This window comes from Pestalotiopsis fici, assembly GCF_000516985.1.
Source record: "Pestalotiopsis fici W106-1 unplaced genomic scaffold PFICI_Scf_2, whole genome shotgun sequence".
Lineage (NCBI taxonomy): Eukaryota > Fungi > Ascomycota > Sordariomycetes > Amphisphaeriales > Sporocadaceae > Pestalotiopsis > Pestalotiopsis fici.
In genome coordinates, this window is record NW_006917092.1 from 1,600,468 (window position 1) to 1,622,171 (window position 21,704).

Below are 21,704 nucleotides of genomic sequence, written 5' to 3' on the forward strand. Positions count from 1 at the left end.
GACTGGAAGCCCTCAATCAGTAGGAGGCATACTCCAGCACGGTGTAATCCACAAATGAGGGCAGGCAAGAGGTGATATTCATTCTGTTTAAACACTAATTGTTGCTGAGTCTATGGAGTTGTGTGTTGCCAGGTGCAATTTCGAGTTGTCAACGATAATATAGTGCTGCGACTGATGGCCGGTGTCTTCAGGCTGGCACAATACTCTTCCTTCTGCGCTCTGGATCCCCTACCAGAGTGGCATCCTTGGCAGAATCATCCACGTCGAGTCCAAGCTCGACTTCACCTCCGGCTCCGTCCCGGTCGTCACTGTTGACTGTTTCGGTGTCCTTATCAACCTCGATGTCCTTGGCATCTCCATTGTCAGGCTTATCCTTGTTCGAATGTCTTTCGGCATGTGGGATCGAGCGAACCACCTTGAGCTTGACAATTTCATCGTCTTTGTCGTCGTCAAAACCCTTGTAATAGACTCTTAAACCAACAGTCGCCATGGCATTCCAGGGATTGCTCTCAAATTCGTCTTCTGGCTCGGCAGGGTGTGGAACTGGCGGCTGTGCCGGAGGGGGTGGAGGAGGCTTTGGCCGGCTATCTAGCTGATATTCTAGAACTCGGTCCGAAATATCAGATACGGATGAAATGTCGGACTCGTCAGAAGATGAGTCATCCTCAGATTCGGGCTGAATCGTGGCGCACTTTGGACAATTGGCAATGGCGCGAGTTGGTTCAGAGGCAGCCTTCTGATCCAACGCAGTCTTGTCTTCGCCGAGAGATCGTTCTTTTTCTGCGGTTTGTACCTTTTCCGGTGGGCTTGGAGGACTCTGAACAGCTTCTTCCGGACTTTTAGTTGGATTTTCAGTGTCTGCTGCAGCGATCTTGGCCTGGAAACGCTCAGGAACCTCAGCAACTTCGAGAGACGACTCTCCGGATCCCGTCGAGGGTGTTCTAAAGCTTGTGTCACTGCTGGAATCCGAAGCAACGGACTCTCGTCCCGAGTCGTGCTTGGACTCGGCCTCGTCCGGAACAGGAGTGGTAGGACTGGGCGTTTGAATCTGAACATGTTTCTCCGTGGCTTTGCTTGGCGTCGTATTTGACGGCTTTGTCTCAACCACAGCATCAACTTGGCGAGCTTGCTGGGCCTTTTGTGCCTTTTTCAACTCTGCTTTCGCCTTGGCCCTGGCCCTGCGCTCGCGGCGTTTGTTCAGTTCCTTGACTTGAAAGTAGTAAGTTCGTTCTTTTTGTTCCATCAATTTCTCCCGGAGCTCCTTCTTCTCCTTCTCGCGCTTCCGTTTCTCTGCTTCCTTCTTGGCTTCTTTCTCTTCACGGGTCTCGATGACGACCCCCTTGCCGTGAGCCAGGTCATACGACATGCCTACTGCGACAAGCTTGTCCCGCCTCTCGCGCGCGTTGTTGCGTACCACCTCCTCTATCGGCAGTATGTCCATATCGCGCGTGGCGTTGACCTTGAGTAGAACTGTGTAGTCACCAGCACCGAGTTCCAACTCGACATTGACACTGCGCCTTTGGCAGTAAGGACTGATGGTTCGAACGACGTAGTCTTCTTGACCTGCTTTGTGGAGCCGGAAATTCAACGTAAAGCTGTATTGTCCTTCCAAACCTTGATAATAGCGATCATCAAGCTGCGAAAGAACAATCACCACGGGACGGGTCTTTGTAATAGAGAACGCAAACAGGGTTTCGTGGTAGTCGAGTGTCCACGAAATTGGAAGGGTAGTCCATAAAGATGTAATTTTCCAGTCAGTGTTGAAGAGACGCGTACGATCAAAGGCCTGGAATTTGCGAAGGAGGTCTGAGTATGAGATCCAGAATGCGCCATCGTCGCCAAAGCGATGGTTGAGTTTCACCAACCACTCGGCCGTCCATTCTTTGGAGCCGTCGCTCCACGGGCCCTTCCACTCGCCTTTTCCCCACGGGTTCTTTAGAAGCAAAAGTCTATGACCATCAATCTCGACAGCTTTCATGATAGAATAAGCATGCAACTCGACGATACCCCTACGATCTCCCCAACCAATACCCCACATGCCGGTGGAGCAACCGAAAAGAAATTCATCATTGACCTTCATGAGTTCTTCCTTCCAGAAATATTCCTTGTCGAGAATGTCCTTGGTGTAGATCTCGCTGGTGACACCACCAGTGAGATCTTCAATCCCCTCTCCAGTGAACCCTCCCTCAATGGCGGCATAGTCACCGTGGGCCTTGGCGTAGGCCTTTTCCAGCAAGGGTAGCCAGGTCTCGTCGGGATGGACGCACTGGGCAAAGTATAGTGCCCCTGAGCCGCTCTGGTAGGCTTTGCGGTATTGCTCTTCCGATTCGACGCGTTCTCGATCTTCCCACAGCATGCGCTCCAAAAAGCTCTCCTCAAAGTCTGGCTTTGTGAGAAAGAGCTTGTCGTCAATGATTTCAGAAATCCACTCCCCATCTCGGTGAAAGACAAATCCATACACGCCGACTTGCTCGTCGCGAGCCACGCAACAACGTTCAATCAATCTAGGTTTGTTACTGAGCGTGCACAGCGCAGCCATGAGCCAGCAGTCGCCATCTCTTCCTTGTCGTACATCACTGGCGGTTGGGCCATCAATGTAAAACTGAGGATTATCAAAGATGTCAGGAACGCGCTTGACACTCTTGGGTTTGAATTCCGATGGGTCGGGATCCTTGACATTGTGCAGCGTCTCCAGGGTGTCCCGCTTGCCCCATTTCAAGTCCCATTCCAAGTCAAAGTGAGGATCACGATATTTCTGATTTATTCGGCGACACTCTTTGACGATTTTGCTGACCTTGGCCTTGCAGACCTCGGCGGCTTCTTCGTATGATGCTTTGGTGGTGATTCCCGTCTTGCGGGCGTGCTTGGCGGCACGTCGAATGTACGAATTGTGAGGTATGACAGTGGTGGCTGAAAACCTGATCAGCACCTCGAATCGTTATGTTCTCGGATGAAAGTTGCAGCCCTCATGAAAGAAATAAAAGGCTGGGAATTTCGCGGCAGAACATTGAACATGTGCTTACCTTTGCCTGGAGTCTTTGTATTGAACTTGCTCCAAAACTCATCAATGGCATCCTGAGGAGCTTGCTGCTTCTTTCTAGGCATTTTAGGTAGGACTACAGGTACTTGTGCAATGACAGGTCGACGCCGCACGGGTTCTTCGTCGGATCCGCTGTCGGTGCTGGTGGTGTAGTCGTCGCGATCTAGGTAGGCGGCCGCCGAGGGTAATGGAAATCTGACAGACATGATGATGAAAAGGGCTCAACGGCGCCGGATGTTCATGCGAAAAGATGGAAGGAAATTGCAGCGGAAAGAAGGAGAAGAATTGCACTTGATGAAGGGAAGGTGCAGCTGAAAAATTCGGTAGCTCACTTCCTCACGAGGCTCGTACGGGATCATGTGTAATGTATGACGGTAAGCCACGATCAGTCACTCGCTATTTTCAAGTTGGTCGCGGCTCAAATTCTCAGCCCCCCAGAAAACCCGGAATCTCTTGAACCAGAGAACATTGTGTAGATCAAGAGGAAAATAATGAAGGCAACGGCGCCTAGAATCCCCCTTTTTGTCGAGCGCAGCCTGATGGCAATTCTCTGTGTCAGATTGTCTTCTTCCAAGGCCCCCCAGCTAGCCACTATCGAAAGTCTTTTGCAGTAACAATGCACGCACCATCATGCACGTCTGACGGACGGGTCTCATTTCTGACATACCGAAAAATCCCATGCCGTCGCATCCATACAACTCGTTTTCAGCATGTTGTTTTTCAGCAGCGATTGGTCGTGTCACGGAATAGGGCTGGGCCACTGGATACTGTCCCGCAAATGAGCCACTGGGTCACGAGCTTCGTCAGATGCACATGGAAGCCTTGGCCAGATCGTTGGCCAGCTCCAGCTCCAGCTTCTCTGCCTGGAGTATGTCCCTTTCGCCAATGGGACCCGCCCCCACCTCTGTACTTGCAGTGCCGCAATTGTAGTTCGTCATGGCCGCCAGGCAGGGGTTGGGGGACTTGGGGCTTCGGTGACTCTGATTGCCTGACTGCTATTACTCATGCATGTGTGCATTCTTTAAACGAGCACAGTCATTCCACTGGAGCCTTGTTTATCATTTTAAACTTTGAATTATGATCCAATCGAATTAGATTGAGGCTGTAATTGATAAGCAGATTGCCGGATCGTCTCTAGCCCCGTCGTGCAAGTAAGCTCGGCTATATCTTGCGCAGTCGACAATCCTGATTATCATTCGTTGTTTTCAGATGATTATACCGCACTCACGCTAGCCACGTTTTCTACCTACATATAGTATATACCATTACAAGCATGCTACTCGAGAATGGAAGAGCCTTGTCGAACGATCAGTAATAGCGGCCAAGTCTTTGATGGCGAAAAGAAATCGAGTCATATTGCAAATCATTTTGTTCACTTCCATGGACAGTGTCTGAATACCTCAACTCCATACTTATTCATTGGTTTGACAAGCCAAATACAAACCATGGTGCACTATGCCAACATCTTTTGCAGAAGCGCTAATGTGGCATCTCCACTGGTATTAGGACTTTTTTTTTTTTTTTTTTTTTTTTTATAAAGGTTGGTCACCTTCATTGGTACGTGTAGAGAACTTCTTGACATTCTGCTAGTCATTTGGATCACATTTGAGATAATCAATAGGAATCGTCGTTCATTTCTTGCACACGTAATGCGGATGCATGACTAACAACTTAGTTATATCAAACGATTGTGATGGTGTGCCACCCATCATCACATTTCTTGTGCGAATGGATCTCTTCGTCTCGGCGTTCCATTCTCCCAAGGAATCTTTCAGGTTCCTTAGACTTTGGCAATCCCCAAAATTCGTCCGTAAACAAGATACAGAAGTAGCAAAGACCTATGCGCTTATACACATTCTCAGCGGGAGTCAGGGCGACAAGCAACAATAAATGCGCTTCCAAAACCGGTTGGCTGCTGACTTCGATCTGGAGCGGCAAAGCAAAGACATTCAGCGGGGCCCTGTCATGTTCCCACTGGTGATCCGGATACAAATTCAAAAAGGAACGTTGTACGCCAACCGCTCCATATCTTTGCTCCAATGCCGATTTCAGCTCCTCTTTACCTTTTCGACAACCCATATAATATAAAGGCGTACAGATCTTGAGCCAACCATTGTCGATTGCACCAAACTCGTCGTGCCCGCTAGGCTTGGTGTATATCTCCAAAACCTTGGGAATTTGAATCTGCCCTTGTCGTGATGTTAGACGGGGGTAATTTATTCTTGAAGAATCTCGCCCACATATAGATGCCCAGGACCAGGTTGGGGCAATATAAACATCAGGTCGCCTTTGAGGAGTGAGTGTGTGCCAGCCCAAATCGACAATGAACTGATCATCCCACATTCCAGCATGGTATTTGCTTTGCTTCTTCATGCTACCAAAGTGGCGAGCAATTGCGGATATAGCTATCAGCCTGTCGCTGGCTCTCGCAATTGCAGTTGAGGAATAATGTTCTCTGATTTTCCTCCAGTCTTCAAAACAGTGATCTGGTAGCGTGAACTTCATCAATGGCACTGATACCAGTTCTCTGTTAGTGGAGTTGGAAAATTGAGTGTTCTGAAGCAGTGGATGCTCAGGGGGCATTCTCTCAGAGCTGAATTCTTGGGCGCAACGGAAGTGGATCTCGTCCTGAGTGAAGATGACTGCCCGATTTGCAAACAGTGTTTCCTGAAGAACCCAAGCCCGTTTGAACAGAGGATATCTCCAAAACTCCTGGCTTCTGCGAAACGACCAGGGATCAAGTTCTCTGTCCATGTGCCAAAGCACCTGGTCCTGTGCTCTGCGCATGCGCAAGGCTATTACGTCTGGACTGACTGATTGCGAATCGCGGATGGTGAACAGCCGACCCGAACTGTCCGTTGCTGATGCAGCGGCGATATTGAATAGCGCGTACTCGTAAACAGAACCCATGACTGAGCTTTCGCGACGCCAGTCCTCATCCGAATCCTGGATAATGCACTGATTGACCATGTTTTTAGCTTCATCTCGGCGATTTGGATATCTTGCCTCCTTCAAACCAACTTACCAGACAGTCAATCCACAAGTAGGAAACACCCAATCGCGTTGCTACCGTGACCGCATCTTTGTGCAATGAAGGGACCATGGCCATGGGTATATTTCGGCCGAATTCCTCAAAATTCTGGTTGGTGAGTCTCAGTGGCTGTACTTGCCCCCAGCAGTGACTGAGTGTTACGTATGGGCCCGTTACAGCCTCCTCCGCCGTTTGTATCACGCGCAGACGGATTTTCTCATCCTTTTGTTGAATAGCGATCAATCGGCTAGGATACCACTCTTTTGTGAATCGGCACGAGTCATGATGTGTCTTGCAATTATGCAGTCGATTGGTGATGTATTTGAATGATGCATCAGATTCCGCGGTGTTCGATAGTTCTGGAATGTCGCATCCGGTAGTCAATTGATTCGAGGCTACAGAAAAGGAAAGATCTCCTGAAAATCTGTAGGGTGACTGCTCGGCGAGTTCATAGTCAAGTTGGTAATTAATATGCGATCCGGTCGAGTTTTCTGGTTCCCTGCTGAGTTCCGAATTCGACTCACAGCCCGCGTCTAGAAGTGTACGCATATCGGGCCATTTATCAGGAAGGACTTTTGAACCTTCTGGAGCTTTTATATGTTGAATCCCCTGGTATCATTTGAGCTCGTTCCAGATTTGCACAACACCAGCAGTTCTCGAAAGCGCCCCTGATGAGTTCGAGCAAGTTCTGGTGCAGAAAGATTTCTTCAGTTTCCAAGTGCAAACGTGTTATCATCTGCTTTAAAAATGTATCATGAATGACTCGTTCCTATATATGTCTTTCGCCTCGTCGATTTTGAACGTTGCGCTGGAGATCTGACTGAGACCCGCAAACACCTCGCGCATAGTTTAGCTGGCGGATGATCTGACAATCATCATTGCACTTTGCGACTCATGATGGCTAGGTGCAACTTTCTGCGCTTCTTGAACGCGTCTAGTAATGAAGGGAAGTTTTGGAAGGGGTCGACACGTAAATCAACAGCTGCAGACTTCAAGGGTAGAAGCTCCAGACTCATTCGCGGGGAGTCTGCTTATCGCTGCATACGGAATAAAATTATTGCAGGGAGCGAAATGTGCCCCATTTTCATGCAGCTGGGCAAGTTTTGAATGCAATGTCCGCGGGTGTCTGCATGGGTCTCTGATATGATAATAACCACGATTTCCAAGCTGAGATTAAAGAACTTGCGACGGTACTGTTCCCGTGTTTCAATATTCATCATGGACGAAACCGCGAGACCGTAGTACTGCCGGGGATTTCGCAATGCTCTTTGCGTACAGCCAGTCGTGATTCAGTAGTTGGACTTTGAGAGAAGAGAAATATGTCAAGAACAACACGAGTTTCTGCGCTATGCAAAATATTGACTAGCCTTACGCATAAGCTATTTCCTGTATCGTTTTATAGAATTGTGCCGGATCATGAGCAAACCGTCCCAGGAACAGCCCATCGACACCCCCCTTCAACTTTTCAAAGAGACCTGGCCCAGCGCTGCCTCCGTACAGTATCCTCGTCGTGCCACTTCTCCTCTGCACACAGTCTAGCCCTCGTATATCATTGACCACATTGACCACATACTCTGCCGCAGCGGGGCTGGCGGCGCCAATCGCCCAGACGGGCTCATAGGCAAGTATGACCTCGGCATCCTCGGGAACAGCAGCCATGACGCTCTCGACCTGCGCGCGACACTCGTCCACGGCGAGCGCTACCTCACCCTGGTTGCGCTCGCCGATGCACACCAGCGGAACCATGCCGTTCCTCGCCGCGGCCGCCGCCTTGCGAGCGGCATCTTCATCGGTTTCCTTGAAGATGCGGCGGCGCTCCGCGTGGCCCAGCTCCACGATGCGGCACCCGACCTCGGCGAGGACCTGCGGCGATACTTCGCCAGTGTATGCGCCCGAATCTTCGTAGAAAGCGTCTTGGGCACCAGTGAGAATCTTGGTGCGGTCAAGTTGACCAATCACTGACGTCAGAGTAATGTGGTCGGGAATTATGAAGACATCGACCTCATCGAGCAATTCTGGTGACTTGGACACTAGCTGAAGCACTTCGTCAACATATTGCCGGGTTCTAGCTGCTGAGAAGTACATCTTTGTGGACACTCCCACAAGCCGGCGGCGAGGAGGGGTCATTTTGGTGGGGGGAGGCTTTTGACGTGTAATAGCCGCTGGTTTCCGTGTCTTGGTGAAGATAAAAGAGGGGTGATAGAAGTACACACTCGCAGTCCTGAGTGAGTAACAGTACAATATATTGAGATAATTTGGGAGGTTCTATGAGAGGTGGCACAGGTCCGGTCACATTGTTCACGGAGCGGAAAAGCGGAAGTGTGATTCACTTATTCAAACGCTCAACTCGCGCTATGAACTGGGGCCGAAGTCAGTGGAGCTTATTGGTATCAGGTGGATCACCTATTGTACAGCATTTGAGCACTGAACAATACCTACATCATCTTTCTCTGCTTTGTAAACGAAATGGAGCAATATGTACGAAAGCTCGGCATAATACAATTGATTGAATTCATAAATATGTCTTGTAGATATATACTGGAATGCCGACTCCCGTTATTACAATGGCTTCTCTACGATACACAAAAAGCCCCATAGGAAAATATACTCGCGATTTTAGTGAACGTAGCTCCGATTATAGAACATCCCTGTAGCGCTGTTTGTGGCTATGTAGAAGCAATCGGTAAAAGCAATCTATGTATTCAGTAACCTTCCCGCGAGGCTTTCAGCAATGTCGTTGGCAGCGTATTGCTTTCATTCTAGACACTTTCTAGTAGGCTCGAGTCCCATTCAGTATTATCTTCAGCGAATCTTTTGGCTGCCTATGCCGCCAATTCAACATGCTCGTACTCTGTAATGGCATCGACCTTTGCAGCACTGGCGCTATTCGGGTCAAACTGGTACCCCAACCATTCCTTGGCCAGCTTTCTTGCCAATTCTATACCAATGACCCGCTCGCCCATACATAGCACCTGGGCATTATTGCTCAGCACAGCTCTCTCGACCGAGAAGCTATCGTGTGCTGTGACGGCACGGATGCCCTTGACCTTGTTTGCTGAGATAGCCACTCCCAGGCCGGTGCCGCAAATTAGAAGTGCTCGATCGCATTTGCCTTCGGCTACGAGTCTGGCGGCGTCGACCGCGCGGTGTGGATATGCCGTCTTGTCGTCTGTTCCGTGGCTGCCCACGTCCGTCACCGATTCGACGCGCGGGTCGTTTTCAAAGTCGGCCTTGATCTTGTTTTTGTAACTGACACCTGCATCCTAAAGAATGTTAGATTTTCGTTTCCATACTGGCAATAGTACCAGGTGAACTAGAAGGAGTCCCGGTTGCCTGACTTACATCGCACCCCACGGCGATTTTCCACTTTGGCGTTGCCATGGTCCTGAGTTTTGTTCGGGTTCTAATTGAGAATTCAGGTAGGGGGAACGTTCACGATGCTCGACAGTCTGACTGAGTTTGAACAATTCAAAGTGCCATCAAGTAAAGAAACACGGTAGGGATGTGAGCAACCAGATTATGTGACGTGACGTTTATTAGCTCTAACCATGAGCATAACATCAGGTAAGTGCCTGCAGGTGATTCTATTTGAAGGACCGGTTGCCGGCAACCATGATCACATCTGTGACCTCCCCCGTCCATCATCTCATCACACTTGCCGCTTCTCCCCTCAATCGGTGATCCGAGCGATGGCAAGTGCAGATACCTAATCTGCCTACCAACCAGGACCTCGTGTCGCGCAGCATCAGTCCATTCACCCCCGCCCCCTCGCCCATCACTCCAACCGAAGCGGAATTGCTGCAACGGGCCATTTCCAAGGACACACACCATCACTTTCGGTTCGTTCGCCCCTATGACCCCAAGCCCAGCCGAATCGGTGACAAACGACCACCTAAACTACACTCCACTAACCTAGTCGCACATGCTAATCACAGTCTGGGGTGCAGTTTTGGGGAAATAACTTTAGGCGCTACCCCTCCATAAATGGGAACGCCTTTCGCATCTTCTCCACAGACTCCTCCACTTGCTGACGCCTAGAACCCGAACCGTTCCTTTGACCTCTCGGATTGCCGAATTAGGAAACCCGCGAGCTTATAAGTCGTGACTATTGAAGAAAGGAGCGACCTATACATGAACAAGAAGAAATTGTCAATAAACGTTTGAAGGAGAAATCAGAACAAAATCAGAAGAGGAATTCGGTAAAATGTCGAATCGTCATATCTTTGGGTCTCCTGATGGACTTGTCACCAAGTGTATTAAGGGGATCATAGCTTATAACCCAGCCCTCAGCTTGGATGAGGAGAATCGTGTGGTAATCAACACAGAATATGACAGATCAAAGGTGTCTCTTGTCAGTGGTGGTGGATCAGGACACGAACCAGCTGTGAGTAAATACCACTACAGCTTTTATTTCTCTCCAAAGCAGTTATTGCAGGTTGCTGTACTTTGACACAATATCTCCTGGGGCAAAGTGCCTAAAAGAGCGTCCAGAAATCCATGAATGCGCAGGCAAAGTCAAATGCTAATCAAATCCTCGCAGTGGTCTGGATATGTAGGCGAAAACATGCTTGCCTCATCTGTGGCAGGAGACATCTTCGCCAGCCCCAGTACCAAACAGATCCTGGCCGCCATCGACGCAGTACCGTCTGACAAGGGCACGATACTGGTCGTCACAAATTACACGGGAGATTGTTTGCATTTCGGCTTAGCAAATGAGAAAGCCATCGCCAGGGGTCACAACTGCCGTATGATTATTTGTGGCGATGATGTCTCTGTTGGCAGAAAGGGAAGCCTCGTGGGACGCCGCGGTTTGGCAGGACAGCAGGGTGTCCTAAAGGTCATGGGCGGTGCCGCCGGAGCTGGAGAGTCACTCGACGATGTCTATGATCTTGGCGTTGCATTCTCAGATCAGATTGTGACCATTGCTGCCACTCTGGATCATTGCCACGTACCGGGAAGAACAGAACATGGCACGCTCAAAAGTGACGAGATTGAGCTTGGGACAGGACCGCACAATGAGCCTGGATACCAAAAGCTCTCGCCAGTACCGACACCAGAAGATCTCGTCAAGCGCATTCTCGTCTATTGCTTGGACGAGAATGACCCGGACAGAGGATACGTCAAGTTTGGAAAAGGCGACGAGACAATGCTTCTCGTCAGCAATTATGGTGGTATCTCATACCTCGAAATGGGTGCTCTTGTCGATGAGATTCTTGAACAGCTAGCCCGTGATTGGGGCACCGAACCAGTCCGGGTGGTCTGGGGTACTCTTGAAACATCCCTAAATGCGCCAGCTTTCTCAGTGTCTGTAATCAACGTCACAGCCGCGGCTGATAACTGCAAATATTCTACAAACGACATTAAGAGTTTCTTCGATGTCAGGACAAACACATCTTGGGAGTCCATGGCTGGCTCCCAAGCGAAGCGCCGCAGTCGCCGTGAGCAGATTGCCGAACCCGTCTTGCATACCAAGAAGACGGTCGACGATGCCAAAGATCTCAAGGTTGACCCAAAGACGCTTGATTCGATGCTGCGCAAAGCTTGCAGCAATATTGTCGAATCAGAGCCCGATCTTACCAAATGGGATACCATCATGGGTGATGGCGACTGTGGCGAGACCTTGAAGACGGGCGCACTAAACCTGCTGGCTGCCCTCGATTCTCAAAACTTGGCTTCAAGCGGTTCTGTGGTCACAGTCTTGCAAGAGCTTGAAGAGATTGTCGAGGGAAAGATGGGTGGCACCCTTGGGGGCATTCTCGGCATCTTCTTTGTCTCCATGCGTACTGCACTAGAGCAGAATATTGATCAAGGCACCGGATCCGAGGGTATCCCAGAACTTTGGGGCAAAGCGCTCAATGTTGCTCTTGGCAGCCTGCGCAGGTATACGCCAGCTGGCGAAGGCGATCGGACAGTCATGGACACTTTGATTCCATTTGCCCGTGAACTGCTCTCGAGCAATTTTGACCAGGCTGTCGAGGCTGCTATTCGAGGTGCTGAAGCGACAAAGAGCATGAAGCCTAGACTTGGGCGTGCGACTTATCTTGGTGAGAATACGAGCAGAGACTCTGTCCCTGATCCTGGTGCTTGGGGTGCTATGGTTGCGATCAAGGGACTCAGAGACGGCATGTAGACATTCTTGATTTCATGAGGTAGTGGGATTTTCATGCCCAACTAGTGGCTTGCAATGGAATGGCAACGCGCTTCGTTTATTATGGACTGTAAGATATTCTATTATTAATAATATGACAATGGTGCCAGTATCTCCACTAGGAAACCTTTGTCTGTAATAGATTCATACACATAGCAAGCACAATACCATGTGGATTCAAGAATGATGTTTGATAATGCTAAAGCTAAACTCCCCAGACCCGAACGACCTGCCCCAAGGTCGCTTCAGGGGCCGTCTTTGGTCTGTGTGACAGTGCTAATCTCGAAATATTCAAGGCCTGGCTGCCCAAGAATACAGGTACCTTGAGCCGTTGGGCCTCATTTACTGCGTCCTGCAATTCTTGCGTGAGTTTTGGCAAGCTTTCCGTGCCTTGTGGTGCAGACGAGGCGCCAAAGACACCCAAGATCTCGGGGCCAGTCTTGTCCAGCATGACGCTGCCGCCCGCCGCATTGACACACAGATCCAAGACTTGGTCGAGATCGAGGCCGAGGCGTTTCGCAAATGCTAGACACTCTGCGGCAGAGCACAGGTGGATACCCCTGAGCAGGTTCACGACCAGCGCAAGCTTGTCTTCCTCGGTCTGCGCCGTGGCGGCCACAGGTCCGACTTTGCCGACGCCCTCCGTGTACACCCTAATCATGCCGCTGTCGTCGTCGGGGCCGTAGCCCTTGCCGAGCCCTGCAAAGTAGACCTGCTCGGCGGCGCTGGACAGGGGCGTAGGGAATCCGATGCGTCGCGCCTCGGAGGTGATGATGCTCGTGTCCTTGAGGATAATGGTCAGAGCGCTAGCCAGCGGCCGGAACTCGGGATGAAGCATTCTGGGGCTTCTGTTCTCAAACATCCAGCTCTTGCCCTCGGACTTGAGAATGGTCTCGGCTGTCTTGGGGAGGTCTAGTCCCAGGTGGCGAGCAAAGCCCATGGCCTCGCTTCCTGCGAGAATTTGCACCGCCGCCAGCACCTGGTGCACCATCTTGAGGTTGCTTCCAGCGCCCACGCCGCCCTTGACAATGTACAGCTTCTTGGGATCCGACATTTCTTCGAGTAGGAATCTCGTCTGCTCAATCGCCGCATCAGAGGCGCCCGCCATGATGGATAGCGTGCCGTCGGCAGCGCGGTAGGTTCCGCCAGAGACTGGGGCGTCGACAAGGACGATGTCCTCCCTGCCCAGCGTCTTGAGCTGCTCTGCCAGTCCTTGCACGTACGAGCTCGGCACCGTCGAGCACAGCAGGACGGCGGCGCCCTTTGACAGCGCTGGCAGTGCTGGGCTGTCGCCCTCGATCAGGACCGACTGCGCCTGGGCTGCGGTGGCAACCATGCAGACTACATAGTCCTTGCCCTTGACCGTCTCCGAGGGCGTAGTCGCTGCATGACCACCTGCGGCCTTGAACTTGTCGAGAGTCGGGCCCCAAACGTCGAAACCAGTCACATTGTAACCTTGCTTCACGAGGTTGGTCGCCATTCCAAAACCCATTGCGCCGAGGCCAATGAAGGCAATATCCGGTTTCGAAGCCATGGCTATACTGACTATACTGGTGGTTTTGAAGAAGTGCGACAAAATACGCTTTCTCGGGGCTGTAGTTGTAAGTCCGGGTGGTTTATACAGTATAGCTGTCGAGAATAGTGTTGAATTTTGGCAGAGTCGATTTGCTATCCACATGTAAAAGAAAATGGAGACATGATGTCGACTCTACATGAATATGTGCCTTGCCCGGCCCAAATAATCAATCCGCTGTCCACCCGTACATGGCAAAGCTGAATCCACCCCCACGTAGTCAAACCTGAGAAATTCGACGCAAAACTCTACTATTCGGTACTATTAGCCCGTACCTCAGTAGAATGCCACTCGGCTCATTCCCCCGAACCGATCTCGGGGCTCCGTCATGATTTTGGCCCCTTCCCCGCTCCAAAGATGGAGCTCCACATGCCGTTCAACATGGACGTCTCCTCAGCTCTTCTTTTTAGCCGGGAATAATGACGGTGGGCAGAGTTTCTCTTTTAATCTGTCCCCGTGTTCGTCATGTGCCTTATGTAAACGAATAAAGCCGTGAATCTTGCCCAAACCGTCAAGTGCTAAAGGCTATTTTGCCCGAAGGGCCCCTCCCTAAAAAGAGGTAACCCGGCCGAACGTGCACATAACCAATGGCGCGCTTACAGGCAAAAAAGCCCGTACTAATCCACAATCTTTTGACAAAAGCCTCTAAACGCTTCGGGGCATCAGTGCATCGGCGTTCCGGAGCGAAGTCCAGGTTGCCAGTACGGATTTCATGCCTATGCACTTGGGGGTCCATCGTTTTACATGACTATAGTGGATCATGGTTGGGGAAAGACGTCCCCCATGACGTGAATTATCTGTTCTCGCTGAAGCTATTCGCGAAGGATCTTATTTCAAGTATATGGTAGATATACTTGTGTAACTTATCTTGCCTACTTGCCTTTTTATACTTCTCACATCTTTATCTATAGTGCACAAAAAGAAGCACATTCTACTTTGACACTCGACTCTGACATCACATTCACTTATACAACCCCAAACCTTGAGCTACCTCAAGAGTCAAAACTATGCCGCGCCCACCCCTCTCCCAAAACCGCTCCCTCGCCATCCTCAAAGCCGCCCGCGAGGGTGGCTATGCGGTGCCAGGAATGTGCTGCTACAACATGGAATCCATAATCGCCACGGTGCGCGCCGCCGAGGCAGCACGGTCGCCGGCCATGGTCCTCCTGTTCCCCTGGGCGATGCAGTACGCCGACGAGGCGCTCGTCAAGGCGGCAGCCAGCGCCGCCCACGGCGCCAGCGTTCCCATCAGCCTGCACCTGGACCACGCGCAGACGCCCGAGCTCGTGCGCCGCGCCGCGGACATCCCCGACGGCTTTGACAGCATCATGTGCGACATGAGCCACTTTGAACGCGAGGAGAACCTACGGCTGACGTCGGAGCTCGTCGCCTATTGCCACGAGCGCGGCATCGCCGCCGAGGCCGAGCCCGGGCGCATCGAGGGCGGCGAGGACGGTGTGGCCGAGACGGCGGATCTCGAGGGTCTGCTCACCACGCCCGAGGAGGCTCAAGTCTTTGTCGATACCGGTATCGAGATGCTGGCTCCAGCATTCGGCAACGTCCACGGCGAGTACGGCCCACGTGGTATCCGGCTCGAGTATGACCGTCTCGAGTCTATCAACCAGGCCGTCGGGGACAAGGTGTTCCTCGTTTTGCATGGCGCTGACCCATTTGATCAAGAGATTTTTACCAAGTGCATCAAGGCTGGAGTGAGCAAGGTGAATATCAACAAGGGCATGAACAAGCATTACGCCCGCGTCCAAGAAGAGATGAGAGGAAAACCTCTGACGAGCGTCATTGAGGCAGGTACTGATGCAATGCAAAAGGCCATCGAGCAATATATGCATTGGCTAGGTAGTGCCGGAAAGGCATAGATGATTACGATCAATGATAACGTTGATGACTTTAGTTTTCCTAGGTGCAATGATCATGTCATGCATGACACTTGTAAAAGAAGGACGAAATAAAATAGGAAACAATTACTATTGATTATTGCAATACTGACAGAAATACCATTTTACTAATACTGATTCGCGTGCCCGAGAGAACGCCAAACCGAACTTTATGCATCTCAACTCCTGTAGCCACTCAACCAATACTCATCCTTGCCGTTCAGTCTAGACCATTCGAACCGTCCTCACCATCGGTGACGGACCCATCGCTAAGATCCATTTCCTTCAAGGGCACGTAAAGGACATGCTGCTCACATTTCCACGAGGAGTAACATAGGTGACCAATTCAGAGATGGATGCTGCATGGTTTATTTTACCTCGTGTCATGCAAGGCGTCAGCGCCTTGCATGACTTTCTCGACACCATCGCAAAGTAGTTCCTGGCATGGCCAAAATCGGTTCAATGGGGCACACAAAGTCATTAGAAAGACCAAGGTAAGAAAGGCAGTCTATAAGCCAATGGTTTTTATAGCCATTGCACCACTGATATGGACCTTTGAATATTCACCGACCCTTTCTTACAATTTGCAGATATCAGGAGGGGTTTAATATCTTTCTTTCCCCCTCCATATCTCCAGTGTACTTGGTAGTGGAAGTTTCAAGTCTTGGCCTTGTCATGTTTCTATCCTGTGCTGCAATTATTCTGAAGTGGCAGCCCAACAATCTGTGTGTGCCAAATGGGCATATTCTATTAGTACATTTTGCCAAAAGTGTTCATGCGTTGAACAAAAGCTACTTGTAGTCTCAATATCCACTCTGCTCCTGGCGATGGTCCGACTTTGCAGCTTCGCCAGCCTCCTGAATGGCGTCTTCATCACCGCGTAGCTTCGCAAAATACTCCTTGATGTCCTCTGCGGAAATCGCCTTACCAGATCCAGCAAACTTTTCAAAGAATGGCTTCAATTTCTCTTTCATATGGTTGTATGCCATTACTCCTTCAATGGCACGAACGCGGTCTACATTTCGCAATGCCGACTCTCCCCGCTCGTAGATGGATCCACTGCCTTGAGTAGATCCATGCTCGGAAGCGGCGTCTGTGAGCGGCGGCTCGTATGACTCCTCTTCCTCGAGAAGCTGTGGGTGTTTTTGTAGTATAGGAAAGCATTTAGCACAGCGGCAAAAGTGGTTGCGAAAGTTCTCCGTAACGAATAAAGAGAATTGGCCTGGTGCTGCCTGAGGAAGTGAGTCGCATTTGCAGGATGCGTCTGATCCAGTCACTGCATCCTTGGGCTCCTCCTTTGACGCCTCCTGTGCACTTGATTTTGCCTCGTCGTTCTGCATAGCAGAAGAACCGCCGGACAGTCCAGTTGACTCTTCACTCTTGATGCGCTTATTCTCATTTTGAAGATCATCTCCGTCGGCCTGGTCGTCGCGCTGTCGCTTTTTGGCGGAAGACGATGCCAGCTCGCCTGGACTGTTGAAGTTGAGTGCAGGTAGGAATCCTGCTGTTCCGGCATATTGCTTGATCCAAGGATTGGCGTCTACACACTTGTAACAGATGAAATGCTCAAAGTCGTCCTCGCCAGGGAAGCCATCAGGTAGAGGAGCCTCATCGTCGTCCTCGCCCTCCTCGGCTGCAGCAGTGTCGCCAGTCTGCTGTGGTGTGTTACTCTGAGGTGGTGTATCTTCTGAAATGGTAGGAAGTAGATTGCTGTCACTGATGATCTTGGTGCTCGTCGGTTTAGATGCTTCGTACCACTTGGGTCCCAAGCCCATGAGACACCCTGGATGATACCAGTCCTCACCGCAACCGCCTTCTTCGTGGGTCCCAAGGCCTAAACACTGAAACATGGTTCCTTTCTGCTCGTGGGGGTTGTAGTCAATCGCGCACGAGCAGAATCGATTGCGAAAGTTTTGATTGTATTTATTGTTGGGATCAGCGGGTTCCGAGTGGACACCACCCTTGGTATTCGTCTCCGAGTTCATGCGCAATGTGCACGGGTGTTCTGCAGAGAACCTGGTGGTACCACAGTCGCAGGTGAAATTGCGCTTCTGAAATATCTCGACCAGCTCATGCTCGCCATGGCATTGAATGGAACAGGAATAACACACGCCCGCGGGCTCGTAGTCGGAATCGGCACCGAGCTCAGCGGGAGGCGGGTGACAGGTCAGGCAAGCAAAGACATTCTGTCGCAGTGGTCCCAATTGTTTGGTACAGTTGTCGATACTCTAGGGAGTTGCAAGAGCTTGGTGTTAGTTGAGGTGTGCACTCTTCTAGTTTCCATTGAGAAATGATTCGGACAACATACGTATGGCAGAGCTTCGCGCGCATCAGCTTCAAGCTGCATCTGATCTCTCAGAAAGTCTGCGGCCGTTTGAGAGTCTTCTGAGCGCTGCGACATGCTCTCGCGTCGGCGGCTCGGAGCCTCGTGTGATGCTGCATCCACGACAGACTCATCGGGCGCCGCAATTGGTGGTTGCGACTCGTCTGACATTGTGTAAGTCGTCTGCTGGTCGAGAATGTAACGGACGCTATCAGGATCAGACGGCAAATTGAAAGAATTCGCGACGTCGATTTGGAGTAATCGAGTGCGACGATGGAGATGCAGAATCAAAACGACAGATCAGTCCAGCTGTTTGTTGTCGGTTGTAGCAGCCACACATGATAGATGGGATGGGTGCTCTCTCTCGAATTGCCGTTCGATTGTACCACCCGAACCACAGCACTCATTTGCCTTTACTGGCCAACCAAATGACGCGCGCGCTGCTGAGCAGACCGCGACAGTGCTGCTAGGATTGAGCTTCTTAGTGCTCTTAGAAGCAGGCATCAAGACAGCTCTAGGCCCAGACGGGACTAGCATTCATGCAACCACTTTGCAACGCGTCGGGCACACGAAAAAGACGCGCTTTGGCTTATCCACAGCGCGTCCGTCCCATCTTTGCTTAATTGGCGGAGGCTCTTTTCACTTGGTCGGGCGCTTGCAAGTGTTGAACCTGATTCAATCAATCCCCGCGGCACTTTGCCAATCTTTCACACCTCCTTCAACTTCACCAACTTCTCTCTCCTTTCCGAGTACATTGACCAAGGTATTCGGACATCGCAGCAATCGATCTCGTGCCAAGTACACAAGATCAATTGTCAAGATGAGGTAGGCACACTAGATACCCCCTCAAAATCAGTACCTCCTTCTGCCCAACAGGCATGACAGCGATGAATCACAACTGCAACAATCGCTAACATGATATTGCTGTAAAGCTCCCAGAACCCACCCAGCTCGCCTTTGCGCAGCAACATGTCCTCGGCTAATCGGGGACCTGCGCCAAGGGGCAACCGCAAGCGTGCCCGCACTGGCGGCGATGCCAGCTCGTCCGTTGCAGCCTCCAGTCCCATGCCCTCGTCGCCGCCGGCTTTCAACATTGCCCACGGAGGTGACGACGATGATGACATCGAGGAGGAGGCTGAGATTCAAGACGACATCGACGAGCTTGATGAGATGGCCGAGGATGATATTGATCTGTTCCGTGAGGGCTTTGAGCGAGACTACCGCGGAAAGGATGACAATGATGGCTATGAGGGCATCGACATTGATGATGAGGGCGACTATGATGAGCTCAACCTCGGCGACAGACGAAGACTTGAAGCCCAGTTGAACCGCAGAGACCGTGAAGTTGCCCGCAGAAGGCGCATGCCCGCCGCCTTCCTCCAAGATGAGGACGATGATGGTGATATCGACCTGACAGCACAACCTCGCCGACGTCGTCACCATTATGACGAAGACCCCGATGACGAGATGGACCAAGACATCATGGACGAGGAGCTATCCTTGGAAGCACTCCAGGACGTCAAGGCCTCCAGTCTTACCGAATGGGTATCACAACCTGCTGTGCAGCGAACAATCAAGCGGGAGTTCAAGGCATTCTTGACCGAGTATACCGACGAGAGCGGTTCCTCCGTCTATGGAAACCGCATTCGAACCCTCGGTGAGATCAATGCAGAGTCTCTCGAGGTTTCATACGACCATCTCTCGTCTTCGAGAGCCATCCTAGCTTACTTCTTGGCCAATGCGCCTGCTGAGATGCTAAAGCTCTTCGACGACGTTGCCTTGGATGTTGTGCTTCTTCACTACCCCGACTACGAGCGCATTCATACTGATATCCACGTTCGTATCTTCGATCTTCCAGTACACTACACCCTCCGCCAGCTGCGTCAATCTCACTTGAACTGCCTGATTAGAGTAAGCGGTGTGGTGACACGACGAACGGGTGTTTTCCCTCAGCTCAAGTATGTCAAATTTGATTGCACAAAGTGCGGTGTCACCCTTGGACCTTTCCAACAGGAGTCCAACGTCGAGGTCAAGATCACGTTCTGTCAAAACTGCCAGTCTCGCGGTCCGTTCACAATAAATTCCGAGAAGACTGTCTACCGAAACTATCAGAAGCTTACGCTTCAGGAGTCGCCTGGTACCGTCCCAGCAGGTCGTCTGCCAAGACATCGGGAAGTCATTCTTCTGTGGGACTTGATCGACAAGGCCAAGCCTGGTGAGGAAATCGAAGTGACTGGCATTTACCGAAACAATTACGATGCTCAGCTGAACAACCGCAATGGATTCCCCGTGTTTGCTACCATTTTGGAAGCAAATAACGTTGTCAAGTCTCACGATCAACTGGCTGGCTTCAGACTAACCGAGGAAGACGAGCAAAAGATCCGCAATCTGTCTCGGGACCCGCAGATTGTTGACAAAATTGTCAACTCGATCGCCCCCAGCATCTATGGCCACAGCGATATCAAAACCGCTGTGGCGTTGTCCCTTTTCGGTGGCGTGAGCAAGATTGCCAAGGGTTCTCACCATGTGCGTGGTGACATCAACGTTCTCCTCCTTGGAGACCCGGGTACCGCCAAGTCGCAAGTGCTCAAGTACGTAGAAAAAACGGCACACCGAGCCGTCTTTGCCACTGGTCAAGGTGCGTCTGCTGTTGGTTTGACGGCTAGTGTTCGTCGAGACCCTCTCACCAGTGAATGGACGCTCGAGGGCGGTGCCCTTGTCCTTGCCGACAGAGGAACGTGCCTTATCGACGAGTTCGACAAGATGAACGACCAAGATCGAACTTCCATCCACGAAGCCATGGAGCAGCAGACAATCTCCATCTCGAAAGCAGGTATCGTGACTACTCTGCAGGCACGTTGTGGAATCATTGCAGCTGCCAACCCAATTGGCGGGCGCTACAACTCCACCATTCCATTCTCTTCCAACGTCGAGTTGACAGAGCCCATCTTGTCGCGTTTCGATATCCTCTGCGTTGTCCGAGACACCGTTGACCCCTCTGAGGATGAGCGTCTTGCTCGCTTCATTGTCGGCTCTCACAGCCGCAGCCACCCAACCTCGCAGAGCACAGAAGACTCAATGGAAGTCGAGCCAGAATCACAAGCTGCTACCGAGAGACAAGATTCCCAAGCTAAGAAGGAGGGCGAGATTCCTCAGGAACTTTTGCGAAAGTACATCCTGTACGCACGTAACCCTAACCACTGCAGTCCTAAACTCCTGCACATGGATGAGGACAAGGTAGCACGGTTGTTTGCCGACATGAGAAGAGAGTCACTGGCAACTGGCGCATATCCTATTACTGTAAGTCTACTGCTCAAATTTCCCGCCGATATGCAAGACTAATCTTTTCTTGACAGGTACGTCACTTAGAAGCTATTATCCGTATTTCCGAAGCATTCTGCCGCATGAGGTTATCGGAATACTGTAGTGCTCAAGATATCGACCGTGCCATCGCGGTGACAGTAGAGAGTTTTGTTGGCAGTCAAAAGGTTAGCTGCAAAAAGGCTCTCGCCAGAGCATTCGCAAAATACACCCTTGCACGACCTGGTGCTAGTGGTTCATCGGCAAGAAGGGGCGGTGCGCTGTCGAGGAGGACGGCTGCTGCCACTGCCTAGTTTATGTTTCTTCCATGAGGGTTCAGATCATGTCCGGAGTAAAGGATGTCATTACAGTAACGAGACAGGATACAGCGAGTGTA

The 21,704-nt window shown here is 51.0% G+C and overlaps 9 protein-coding genes across 9 annotated transcripts; 3 read left to right on the forward strand and 6 right to left on the reverse strand.

Annotated features, from left to right (window-relative positions):
• Nucleotides 1-187: 187 nt before the first annotated feature.
• Nucleotides 188-3,246, reverse strand: PFICI_02683 (uncharacterized protein; the record flags this gene model as incomplete). The annotated part of the gene is made up of 2 exons (XM_007831264.1): nt 188-2,910; nt 3,024-3,246. The coding sequence occupies 2 exons, from the start codon at nt 3,244-3,246 to the stop codon at nt 188-190; spliced, it is 2,946 nt and encodes a 981-aa protein (XP_007829455.1).
• A 1,474-nt stretch (nt 3,247-4,720) lies between these two features.
• PFICI_02684 (uncharacterized protein) lies at nt 4,721-6,620 on the reverse strand (the record flags this gene model as incomplete). The annotated part of the gene is made up of 2 exons (XM_007831265.1): nt 4,721-5,998; nt 6,066-6,620. The coding sequence occupies 2 exons, from the start codon at nt 6,618-6,620 to the stop codon at nt 4,721-4,723; spliced, it is 1,833 nt and encodes a 610-aa protein (XP_007829456.1).
• An 819-nt stretch (nt 6,621-7,439) lies between these two features.
• On the reverse strand, nt 7,440-8,198 carry PFICI_02685 (uncharacterized protein; the record flags this gene model as incomplete). Its single annotated transcript, XM_007831266.1, has 1 exon — nt 7,440-8,198. One exon carries the CDS (start codon nt 8,196-8,198, stop codon nt 7,440-7,442), a length of 759 nt encoding a protein of 252 aa, XP_007829457.1.
• A 695-nt stretch (nt 8,199-8,893) lies between these two features.
• Nucleotides 8,894-9,452, reverse strand: PFICI_02686 (ribose 5-phosphate isomerase; the record flags this gene model as incomplete). Its single annotated transcript, XM_007831267.1, has 2 exons — nt 8,894-9,334; nt 9,414-9,452. The coding sequence occupies 2 exons, from the start codon at nt 9,450-9,452 to the stop codon at nt 8,894-8,896; spliced, it is 480 nt and encodes a 159-aa protein (XP_007829458.1).
• An 823-nt stretch (nt 9,453-10,275) lies between these two features.
• PFICI_02687 (uncharacterized protein) lies at nt 10,276-12,201 on the forward strand (the record flags this gene model as incomplete). The annotated part of the gene is made up of 2 exons (XM_007831268.1): nt 10,276-10,455; nt 10,612-12,201. The coding sequence occupies 2 exons, from the start codon at nt 10,276-10,278 to the stop codon at nt 12,199-12,201; spliced, it is 1,770 nt and encodes a 589-aa protein (XP_007829459.1).
• Nucleotides 12,202-12,424: 223 nt separating this feature from the next.
• On the reverse strand, nt 12,425-13,753 carry PFICI_02688 (uncharacterized protein; the record flags this gene model as incomplete). The annotated part of the gene is made up of 1 exon (XM_007831269.1): nt 12,425-13,753. The coding sequence occupies one exon, from the start codon at nt 13,751-13,753 to the stop codon at nt 12,425-12,427; it is 1,329 nt and encodes a 442-aa protein (XP_007829460.1).
• Nucleotides 13,754-14,799: 1,046 nt separating this feature from the next.
• PFICI_02689 (fructose-bisphosphate aldolase) lies at nt 14,800-15,666 on the forward strand (the record flags this gene model as incomplete). Its single annotated transcript, XM_007831270.1, has 1 exon — nt 14,800-15,666. The coding sequence occupies one exon, from the start codon at nt 14,800-14,802 to the stop codon at nt 15,664-15,666; it is 867 nt and encodes a 288-aa protein (XP_007829461.1).
• An 821-nt stretch (nt 15,667-16,487) lies between these two features.
• On the reverse strand, nt 16,488-18,178 carry PFICI_02690 (uncharacterized protein; the record flags this gene model as incomplete). Its single annotated transcript, XM_007831271.1, has 2 exons — nt 16,488-17,912; nt 17,993-18,178. 2 exons carry the CDS (start codon nt 18,176-18,178, stop codon nt 16,488-16,490), a joined length of 1,611 nt encoding a protein of 536 aa, XP_007829462.1.
• Nucleotides 18,179-18,976: 798 nt separating this feature from the next.
• PFICI_02691 (DNA replication licensing factor mcm2) lies at nt 18,977-21,621 on the forward strand (the record flags this gene model as incomplete). Its single annotated transcript, XM_007831272.1, has 2 exons — nt 18,977-21,307; nt 21,364-21,621. The coding sequence occupies 2 exons, from the start codon at nt 18,977-18,979 to the stop codon at nt 21,619-21,621; spliced, it is 2,589 nt and encodes an 862-aa protein (XP_007829463.1).
• Nucleotides 21,622-21,704: the final 83 nt, after the last annotated feature.